The 11,729-nt window shown below is 44.1% G+C and overlaps 1 protein-coding gene across 1 annotated transcript in view; it reads left to right on the top strand.

Moving 5' to 3' along the window:
* Positions 1–303: 303 nt before the first annotated feature.
* Positions 304–11,729, top strand: part of GPC3 (glypican 3) — a gene marked incomplete at its 5' end in the record, with an annotated part of 134,641 nt that continues 123,215 nt past the window's right edge. Inside the window, 2 exons of the mRNA XM_083883198.1 lie at positions 304–337; positions 2,317–2,481. Of these exons, the coding sequence (XP_083739324.1) occupies positions 304–337; positions 2,317–2,481 (199 nt within the window). The remainder of the gene's footprint in view (positions 338–2,316; positions 2,482–11,729) is intronic.

The raw sequence follows: 11,729 nt of genomic DNA, 5'->3' as shown, positions 1-11,729 counted from the left end.
AATTGCCAAGTCTCAGATTTTCTATATTGGTATTTCCATTAATCATGGAACGATTTTTTATTTTATAATTTGAAATGTGTCCTAATATAATAAATGTAGGAGGAAATAAGCTTTGTATTAAAAAGTAATTTATGGGCGTATTGTAGTGTTAAAGAGACCATGCTAAGCCTTTTTGTGGTGTAAATTGAGTTGGGTTTGACTTTAAAAAAACCCTCTTTAACTTGCTGTTATATAACTGCTTCTCTCATTAACGCAGTATCTTGCTGTTATGCGGTTTTATGGTCCCTTTTATTTTTTCAACGCATGAAATACCTGTCGCTGTGCTCCTCTGGAGTCAGTGAGTTCGTGAACTGCTGAGGCTTGAGCTTTACACATTGGTGGTGCTGGCTCTGTGTCAGAGGGCTTCAGGAGGAGACTTGTGTTGGGCAATCCTGCTTTGGAGAAGGGGAAACTGAGGCAGTGGGGAGCAATGGAGCCAGGATGGGGGCGTGGACCCCTCTCTCCCCCTTTGCATGAGGTATTTTTTCAGCAACAGCAGGGCTTGCACTGGTTAAATCTCCTTTCCCCACATGCAATGCGTGCTGTAGATGAAGTGTTTCATGTTCCTTTTCCCATGCTGTGCCAGGGGAAGGGATAGGGCTGGAGGGAGGAGGATTTCTGCTGTCGCTGCTCCTGAGCCCTGACAGCTGGTTTTCCCTTGGCACCGTGCACGACTCTTCTTCAGGAAGCACACGATTGAACTGACATTAATATTAATCCTGTTCTTCTAGACTAGGCTTGCAAAAGTGACTTTTGACACTTTCTAGTAATTAGGGAGAGAGTGGATGTGGTAAAAGACTCTTGTGAAGGAGAGAAGACAGGAACCTGAAAGGACGCATAATCCTCCCAGAGCAAAGATGTAAATTACCAAAGTAGCTTTTATTGAGGAAAAAACCCTCTGTAACCAGAAGGAAGGCAGAGTGAGGGCTGGGAGGTGTGAGGAGCCTTCACTCACTCTGTCAGGGCTCTTGGTCACTGGCCCGGGGACTGCTTCCTAATCCCAGTTCTTGGCAGAGCTGCACCTAGAAGAGAACTGTTTTTGCTTTGGGCACGATGCAGTTTGGGTGGCAGACAATGAAATGTGGATGCTGGCTGTTCTTTGACCTGCAGAGCCATTTTTAATGGAGCTGTTGCTTGCTGTTTGAGTATCTAAAAGGAGCACCAGATTAGATGTGTTTTGCATGAGGAGAGTTATTTGCTTTGATACGAGCTTGTTGATCTGCTTCTGTGTTTGGGGCCTCAGTTTGCTCTTAAAAGTTGATGGAAGATGAGACTTTTTTTTTGCTGCTTCTTCCAGCTCTTCTGTTTTATCTTCTCTTGTCTGAGCCTAGAAAGATTTCTATTTTCTTCCCCAGATTTTATTTATTTTTAGCTAACAACACTTTTCTTAAAGTTGTCTACTTTTTCCACGAATAGATGCTTTGGGAATGTCAATAAAAGAAGTTTAGCATCACTGAGTAGTGCTGGAGATGCCAGAACAAGTGGTATCCCTCTGGCTTTTGTCTCCTGGCTTTTGTCCCATCCTGGTGAATGAATCAAGGTGCTGCTGAAGAGGCTCTTGCCTTGTGCAGTGCCCAGAGCATTCCTCAGCATCTGTCCCTCTGCAGAACAATATCTCCAGTGAAGCAATGGGCTTTGTGCTTTGCCTCTTGCAATGGAGGAAGGATGGGATGGGGACACTGCTTGTACAACTTAAAAGTCAGCTCTAAAAAGCCAACTAAATCATTATAGTTGTGTCCTTCTGCAATTACCGTGGTTGCTGGGGATACAAAAGGGTAGAAATTGCAGGCAAATAGCACTGTTATGTTCCAAATTACTTTTAAGTCTTTTATGCAAATCACCAGCATACCCTCCTCGATGTACTGCATACATTGCTCTATTCACCATAAATCCACATCCTCAAATGCTGTCTCTGTTTCCCACCTCCCACTCCATCTTTCCTGCCTGCCTGTGACTCCTCACTGCTGTGGGCAGGCAGGGGACAGCAGGGTGAGGCTCGGGATCGCTCTGCTCAGCACCAGCACATCCCTGTGTGGGAGCTGAAGCAAACACTGTGCTGGCAGCCAAGCACAGCTCTGAGGGGGCCACTGCTCAGCAATCCAGCAATCTACCTTTTCTGTCCTTTCCTTTGGCCAAGCTGCTCGCTCAGGACAAATTCCAGAATCTTCATCAATTTGCCCAAATGGTGACTGTGCCCATCCTAGTGCTTTGAGTTGGTTTTCTCTCCTAATTCCACCTCCTAACATGAATTGTCTGCTTTCCCTGTGCTCTCTCCAGGGACTGATCTGCAGGTATGTATCCCCAAGGGCTCCTCCACCTGCTGCTCCAGGAAGATGGAGGAGAAGTACCAGGCGACCGCCCGCGGGAACATGGAGCAGCTGCTGCAGTCTGCCAGCATGGAGCTGAAATTCCTCGTCATCCAGAACGCTGCTGTCTTCCAAGGTCAGTGCTGGGGCTGTCCCAGCCACCTGCAGGAGGAGGCAGCATTTCTGCTCCTCTTCCTCAGCACTGGGAGGTTGGAAATGCAAGGGGTTGGAAGCTTTCTGTTCACTTTGTTTTTGTATGTTTGTAGATGTTCTGTGTGTGCTTGTTTATGGTTAGTAATAATACCTGGTTTGCTATGTGGGTGCTCTGCAGGGCTTGTCTTGAATATTTGTGCAGCTGTAAGAATGGATGAAAATTTAAAGGCTAAACTTCTTGAGGTGCAAATTAAAAAACCAAAACAAAACAAATCAGCTCTCCAAGAATTAAAATATCTGTGCAAGTATTGTCCTGTCTGACTCTGTCAGTCCCAAAATACGGGTTACAGTGAGGTGATCTGGTTGTCACCTCAGTGTAGTGCTTGGCAAGATCTGCCTCAACTGTATTGTGTGTTGTTATTGTTACCCACTGCACAAGAAAGTTGTTTATTCAATGGGAAAGGTGGCAGAGGCTGCTGGTTCCCAAATGTGGTCCCTGGTGCCCCATGGGGTGTTTGAGTGTTTGGTGCCCTGCTGTCTGGGGCAGCTCTCCTTCTAATGATAAAATGATGTTTTTGGTTTTTTTTTTTTTTTTTTTTTTTTTTTTTTTTTTTTTTTAATTTGCAAAATGGATGTTCAAATGTTTTTTTAGTGTGGATACACACTAGTGTGTGCCACTTAAATCTGCAATCATTTTTTTAGGGCCTTATGGTTAATGTGCGGTGAAATGATTGCTTATTTGTTGAGTGCTGTCCTATTGAGGTTCCATCATCCTGTATTAATGGTGTTTTTGCCTGTATTTAAAAAAGAAGTCGTGGGCAACCAAGCGTTTTTTCCCTTCATGATGATATTTTTGCAGAATAATTGATTTATTTTTGTTTATGCCTCACTAATGGCAAGACCCAAGGCCTGCTGAAGCCTGTGAGATCAGGGCAGAGATCTGTTCTGGGCCACAACTGACTGATGAAGTCTAATATGTTTTTTTTTTTTCTCAGTCTAAGATCAAATGAATTGCTGAGGAGATAACAGCACAATTTCCGCCCCCCCCCCCCCCCAGTAATTCTTAATGCAGTTACCATTAAGTTCCAATTCTAATAACCAGAATGGAGTAAAACTAATGAGAGATTGGTTTCCTAGGCATTGGAAATGTGGGCCAGTTTCAGAAATGGCGAATAACCTGGGTGGAATACAAAGTGTATTCCTCTCTCCTTCCCATTTGATAGAAACTGCAACATTAGTTTTTATTGTGTGTGGGAATGACACCCTGTGGAACTGCAGGTTGCTCACAGCAGTTGGGTGCTCTGGTTCTGAACTTTCTGCCACTTCTGGAGAGAGCTGAATCCCTTGTTTTGATTTTATTTTTTCCCCTGCCCCCCCAAAATTTTAAAAACTTTTATTTCCACCCTGGCCCAGAGACCCGTGCAGGGGTTTTGAAGCTGGAGTTATTCTGAGAAGCCCTGGTATGTGGAATTGCCATTCTTGGTGGTGGGGAAGAAAAGCATTTAATTGAACAGTTTCTGACCACTTCTGCTTATAAAAAAAACCCTCTAAAGTGACTAAAAATCATTTGCAATCCCATTACAGAGGAGGAATTCCTAGCTGGAACCATTGAGGAGCTCATTTTAATTATCTTGTACAAAGTGTTTTGGACTTGGAAGGATGATTCATTTGACTTTGAACACCATTTACTTTTGTTATCTTTAAAATTAGTCTGAAAGTTTGTAGAAGAACACTCTTTAAAATAGGTTGATCTTTTGATTGCTGCTTGCTTAAAAGTATTTTGATGGCTGCAATGCCAAAGGGTGTTCCAGCTACAGAAATTGTGCAGGATGCCCCTGGCAGGGCTGTGCTTGGGGCTGTGCAGGGGACTCAGCTACTGGGAGGATGCCGGAGTGGTCAGAGAGGAGGAGGAGCCCGTGACCACAATTGGGGCACCTGAACATCTCTTGCAGGTCCTGGGGACAGATTCCCTGTGAGAGTGCAGTGATGGAATAGGTGGAAGCAGTGCCAGCTCTGAGATGTGCTCTGGCAGGGAAGAGAGCTCCCAATATGTCTTGCTTTGGGTCAGACCCCCAGTCTGGGGACCCAGTGCATAGGATTGGATAATTGCACCTCACTCCAGAGGGGAGAAATGTGTTGGTATGGAAACACAGCCCAGCCACTCATATTAAAAACACAAATGTGAAAACCTTCAGAGTTAATTTTAATATTTTCACCCTGGCATCTGAAGGGACTGCTAGTCTGACAAGCAGGATCTCACCCAGATGTTATTATTTTGAACCAAATTTAATTTCTTTCTGCTGAAGCTAGAGCAGCATCTCTGCTGATAAAGATCAAGGGAAATTGTCTGGCATTTACAGGAAATCTCATCCAGGCCTATCTGTTACAATGTTCACTTAGCAAAGTTTATTAGATTATTAGTTTTAGACCCTTGGGCTTTTTCTTTATTGCAGTTAAGAAGGAAAAATCCCAACCAAAAAAATCCTCTCTCTACTAAATTTAAATGGTACAATTAGCTCCTAGTCTTATCTTGCAGGCATTTTTTAAAATTATGAAGATGATTTAAGTAGTGATTTAATCTTTTGGAAACTTGCTGCATTTGACAGTGTTAAAATGGATTGTGGCTGCCTCAGCTGCAGTTAAATCTTATTTCAGGATATTTTTTTTTTTTTTTTTTTTTTTTTTTTTTTTTTTTTTTTTGTGAGCAGTTTTTTCACTTTCCCTTGGTGTATCCATGCTGGTACCTGCCTGTGTGGACACCTCCTGTTTGGGGTTCTCAGCTCTGAAGCTGGGATGAGCCCCATCACCTCAGAACTGCTCATGTATCTTTTGTCTTGTGACATTTAGTATTACAAAACTAACCAGTACTTACCTGGTAAGTGCAACTCACCTGCTGGAGAGAACAGTGAAAAACTTGCTTATGGTTTGGTTTCTCCCTTCTTTTTCTTCTGATATTAGATCTTTGCTTTTTTTCAGTGGGGGATTTTCTGACCCTGCCACCATCTAGTCTTTTCCTATTGAAACAATGACAAGAAAAAAATCCCTCGATGGATTCTGCTGATTTCCTAAATATTAAATCTGAATAGCCCAGCTTTGTGAAAGGTAAACTTGAGCAGGAAAATACCAGTGTGGTTCTTCTTTGTCTCTTTCTCCTCACTAAACAATTCTATTCCCTAGGGTTGGCTTGTGTGCATGTTTATCAGCCTGATTCCTCCTGCTTCCCAAGTTTGGGAATTTACTTTTGAATGCTCACTTAATTTCTTGCCCTGCATATTGCCCATGTTGCTCTGTGGATAACAGAAAATTAAAGCTTTAGCAACTTCTCACTTGCAGCTTTTGTGGTACATTCCTACCAGTTCTCTGCTCAAGGGAAAAGGTACTTTAAAAAGTGGAAAGATGGTGGCACAATTCAGCACAGAAGGACCTCTGAGAGAAGCATCTGCGCCTATTCTTTGTGTCAGATTTCCTGATAATCTCCCCCCTCCATCAAGTGAGAGGAGCAGGAACAGGAGAGCTGACTGTGAGGGGCTGCTTCTGCACAGGGAGCTCCTGGGGAGAGCTGCTTTTGGTGTTTTAAATGATTGCTTAAATAAGTGAGCAGCAGGATCTCATGCTGCCTCTCTGCAGCTTCTTCTGTTGATGCCAGGCCTGATTCCAGGAGGGAATTTTCCACGTGGTGCAGACACGGAGCTGTTGGAGTGTGCCAGTGGCTCTGTGATCTCTTGGCAGTGATGTGAGTCATGAAATGCACAATGTGGCTGCTCCTGACCCTGAATCCAGCTGCCCCAATGCTTCTGTGGGTGCAGAATTTGCCTCCACCCAGTGCCCAGATAGCTCCTGTGGGGCTGCCCTGCTGCTGGAGTTTTGGGAATGTGCTGGATGATGGGAAGTGCAGGATGATAGGAGTGCAGTAACCCAAACTGAAAGATTGACTGGGGTTGCTGCAGTTGAGGTGCCCTTGGTGAAGACCTGGAGGGATAAATGAAGAGCTGGTATGTTCCCTGAAAGGCAATAGCATCTTCCCTTCTGCAGATGGCAGCTGGAAAACAATAAAACCTCTGTCAGGGGAAATTTGCAAGGGCTACAGAGATTTGAGGGGATTTTGGGATGTCTGTTTCACAGTGGTTTCTAGGAAGACCATAATGAATCAATGCCAACAAACCTGCCTGTACATGTCTATTTTCTTCTTCCTGGGAGAATCCTGTTCCTTGTCTCCTCTGGGCCCTTGGTGGTTCTGGCAGAGCAGGTGCTGTGGTGAGAGTGTGGATTCTTCTCCTCTTGTGTGCTGTGGTAGGATAAAGGCAGAGCTGTAACTCTTAGTCCTACCAGACAGCTCTGAAGGCTGTAAATCCTCCATTAGGCATAAATGCAGCCATTTTGGTTATTTATAGTTATTTACACTATCCATTCATATCTGTCAGGAATGAAGGCAGTTTTGACATTGCAAGCTTCTATCAGGTTATCTTTAATCAGTTTAGAGGCACCTAAGCCACAAATATATCAAATAGCCGATCCTAATGTTGGAGTCCTCTAAAGTATGACTGAATTATTTATTTTGTTATGATGAAAATGTCTGGGCTTTATTGGGTTTTCTTTGAAGAACTTGATTCTGCTTGAAGTCTAGAAGATAAAAGATTAGCGATTGTCTCTCCAAGTTTCTCATTCCAAATCCTTCAAGGCTTTTCATTTTTCACCAGCCTCTGTTACTACTTTAGAGTCAAGGTGAGGGAGCCGAGATTTCTTTTGTTGTACTAAAGAGGTTTAAGTGTATGAAAAATTTTATCTTTACTAATTAAGCCTTGCACAGGTAAATCCAAGATAGAGGTAGCAATTAGGTGAGAAGAGATGGGCTTGTGTGGTGGGAGGTTTTGCACGTTAATTACCCAGAGGGGTCCATTGATACCAGCACTGCCCAGCAGAGCTTGTCTCTTATCATTTGGAATAGTTTAAGTCTCCAGTGTCTTTAAGCCAATTAAGTTTTGATAATTCAGGAAGGTCTTTCAGTAGGAAGAGCCTTGGGTAGGCTTTTAGCACTGCATTGTTCTGCAGATTGTTGCCCTTAGTGTGTCTGGGGAGGGAGGGGATGATCTGGGGCAAGTGGGAGAAGTCTCTAGCTTGGAAAATTAATAACTGTTTCTGAATGTGGAGGTGAGAGGTGCTGGGACTCAGGAGGCCTTGGAGTTTAACCAGCCCTGCAGAGGGGTGATGTGACCAACAGGTTACAGCTCTGGTGTGTGGATGGGCTTGGCTGTCTAACCAGTGTGCAGGGCTGCACAGCTCTTCTAAACAGGAAGAAAGTGATTACAATTAACTGAATAAATGTATGAAATGATGCTTAGCAGGACTTGAAAGTGTCCTGAGTGGGATGGTCAGCTTAGTAGCTTCAGGTGAAAAGTGCACGTGAAAATGTCAGCTCCTGCTTGTGGGCTTGTAAAATATTAAGCTGACATTTTACAGTGGGCTCAAAGAAAAGATACATTTCTTGGAAGAGAATATTAAAACTCTTATTAGGCTTTACAAGTAAATAAGGTCAAGAAACAGATCTCTGTATCATCTTATCATTCCTCTTCCTAATTAGTCCTCTGCTCACTGGAGTACTGCTGCATCCTTCTGTGGTGCATCTATCTCCAAAGATAGAAGGTGGGCCTTCCTTACAAAAGCTTTTTAATTTGTTGTTGCTTTAATATTTTCTTTTATTAATAACTTGAATTTAAAATAGGAATTGTCTCACTGGGTCAATTCAAGCTGGTATTCTGCCTTTGGTGGGGCTTCTTGCCAGATGCTTTGGGTGCACAAAGTTTGTAGTGGAAAGCTATGGTGATGCATTTACCAGGTCAAAAACGATGTTCTAAACCAATGATTACGGGTAGGTGGAAATAATGTCTGCATAATGAGAGATCTCTGGTTGTCAGAATTGGTCTAGGGAGGTAATGTTTCCTTTCAAATAACCAGAACTTATTGTTCATAAATCACAGTTAATCTGTTTATTACACCAGCACACAAAGCTGGAAGTCTGGAGTGTGCCATAATGCTTAGCTTTAGGAGCAGAGCTGTAATAGTAGCAGCAATTTCAAATTATTTGAAATTGGGGGATCAGCAAAATGCGGGAGTTTGTGGAGGCTCTGGGCATTAAAAATGACTGCTGAGGATTGATGAGTTTCTTTAACAAATTGTAAAATCCATCATGCAGGAGTTAGGGCATGAAACTGCCCTCCTGAGCCACATAAACCATGGCTTTGGAAGAATTGCATGACAGTGCATGCTACTGGGAAGGGATATTTTGAAAGATGTTTGGTTTTGCTTTTGTTTCTTGCTGTTATTGCCAGAAGTTGCAGTGCTAGCACAGCTCTGGCATGCAGCTCACTGAGCTCTGCGAGTGCTGGGTGGGTCTTCCCTCAGAGGAGCCTCTCAAGATACTGAGCCTGAGTTGTGGGGCTCCCTTCCTGCCTGGGCTCCCTCTCTCCTACCTCAGCCAGTACCAGAGTGGTCCCATTTTCCATGATTTCCCAAACTCCTGGTGCACCTTGGACAGCCTTGCTCATAGTTGGAGAGCTTGGCATATATCTCTGGGGTGTCTCCTTGCAGGAGGGACCTTGTTGGCTTTTGCTGCTGTTCCCCTGCATCCCCCTTTGAGCTCTGCATCCCATCCCCACACCGATGGCCTCTCATGCTCCCACCTGCATTTCCATCCATCTGTTGGCTGCTGCAGGAAGATTCTGTGTTATGCCCTTTGCTGAGAGTTAGCAGCAACTCTCTGGCAGGTCCACAGAGGGGTTAAATGTGTTGTAGGAGATACCCCTGTCCTCCCAGTCCTTGCTTTTGAGGCATTCATGGCTTGAGGGGTGCAGCAGTGGGGAGCTGTGTGTGTTCGAGATCCTTCCCTGCTCCTGCCTCTGTTTCTGCCCTGCAATTAAGCACTGCTGATGTCCTTCCCCTCATCAGTGAAATGAAGCTTGGAGGTTAATAAGGGGCTTTTTGTAACTGCCTGCGTGCTGCTTCAGCAGGTTTTAAGCACTGCACTTGGTGTCAGGGCTTGGGGCCCCCAGTTCAAAGTGTGTGCAGGAACTCCTGGGTGCTTGTGCCTTCTACTGTCCTCTGCCAGCTCTGATGCTCCTTTCCTGCTTTTCCTGAGGGGTGACCTGGGGCTGCTCCCTGGAATTAGAGCTGCAGCTCCATAGGGAATGTAGGCCTTCTGGATGGGGAGGTGTCTGGGCTGGGGATTCTGCAGGAGTGTCACAGCCTTGCTGGAGTACCTGTGGCATTTGCTGCAGCTCCTCCACACCTGTGTGGTGGTGCTGCCTCTGTCCCATCTGCTCTGAATGGCAGAACAGAATGCTCTGCCTGCATGTTCTGAGTGTGAGCTGTGAGACAGCCAGGGAGTGAGGCCTCCCTGTTCCTTCGTGTCTCCTGCTTCCACAAGTGGGCTGTTTTCTGTAATTACCTTTTGGAGCTCCAAGTTATCATCTTTTGATAGTTCAAGTACTAACGTTCTTTAAATGCCTCCCAATGCTATAAAGCAGTCAAATGACATCTCTTTAGCTTGCAGTAAGGTGATATAAATGTCATGTTACCCTTGAATGTGGTATTTATAGAACTGCTTGGTGCTGTTGAATATTTGTGTTTCATCCTTTGTAGTTCCAGTACAGAAATGGGCACAGCAGCATCTTCCATCACTTGTCCTGAAAGGATATATAGAGGCATTCTCATCCTGCAAAGTGCTTAAAATGCAAACAAGAGGTAGTTTGCATTTTCTGGGGAGGAAAGGGGGAAGGAAGCCAGCACCCAGCAATAAAGACAGGGGCTGTCTCTGTAACAAAAACATTTTCCTAGATTGTCATCTGCTTCACTTTTAAAGCAGCAATAAGATATAGCGATAAAATGGCCAATGGTGCATTTCATCTGAGGGAAATGAACTCTTGCTGAACCAATTAAACTGTCAATACACTGTGGTTTCATGTTCCCCTGAGCAGACTGGGTCACCTCAGGTGTGTTACTCACTCTGACTTCACCACTGATGTAAAATCAATTTTCGCAATTTATAATCTTTCATTCTAGTGTGAAAGTATATTAATCTGTGAAAAACACCACTCAGACAGTGAGGACAGATGACAGCTTTCCTCATGGGTCTGTGTATGGCTGGCAGTGTCTCTTGGATTACCTGGTGGATGGAATCAGTGTAACTTTTGGACACTCTGGAGGCACTGACAATCCAGTTTTCAAGCACGGGGGTTTATCCTTAAAACATTCAAAAAAAGCATAGCAGTGCCTTGGTGAAACTTTTTGTCATACGTGTGAAACTGAGTTTGAGATTGGCTTTATTCCCTCAACCCAGAGGAGGCAGAGCTCCCCACGTTGCCTTTGGTATCAAAGAAGTGCTTGTGGCAGATTTGTGGCATTACTGCTCACTAGAAAGTGAAGCAGATACATCTGGCGTGGATGGTGGAGAGATGCTGAGGGATTTGGGATCTGTGTTTGTTTCTGTAGCAGCAGTGTCTGAATGTTTGAGTTTAGGTTTTTATCCTGCAGCTGTGAAGGGAATGCAGGCTGGACTTTGGTTAGGACTACCTGGAAAAACTCCTTCCATCCAGGTACACTGAGATGCAGCACCTGGGGCTGTGTCTACTTGCAGCCCTCAGAGTGCAGGTGTCATAAGAATCATGCAATCATTTAGGTTGGAAAAGACTTTTGAGTTCATTGAATCCAGTCCCTAACCCAGCACTGCCAAGCCCACCACTAAACCTTGTCCCCAAGTGCCACAACCATGTGGTTTTTTTGAACACTTCCAGAGAGTTTTAGATTGTGCACACCACAGCAGTCACAAATTCAGTGGCTGGGCTTATTTAGAAGTTTTTGATGGCTTCTGGATTGTGTCCTGTGAGACACTGGTTGGTCAGAGAAGGACATCTGGGTTTGCATGTGACAGCCAGGGATGCGCAAGAGATGAGGGAAAATTCTAATGTGTGAAACTAAAGCCATTTCCATGAAGTATTGCATTTAGGAATTAATGTGTCTTCTATGACAGATTAAATGTAGGAAGCACTGCATGTTTAATCTGCTACTATTAAAAAAATCCCCAAAAGTTAATTGGAAAAAAATCATCTGAACGTGTGTTTGGGAGAAAAAAAAATCACAAACCTGTTGGTTAGCAAGTGAAGATTAAAAAAAACACTCTGAGACAAGGCAAAACAAAGAACAGTGTAGATCAATTGCAAATTAATTCTTTTGCTGATT

Source organism: Zosterops lateralis (assembly GCF_965231275.1).
Source record: "Zosterops lateralis genome assembly, chromosome: Z".
Lineage (NCBI taxonomy): Eukaryota > Metazoa > Chordata > Aves > Passeriformes > Zosteropidae > Zosterops > Zosterops lateralis.
This window is presented reverse-complemented; position numbering and strand designations above follow the sequence as displayed.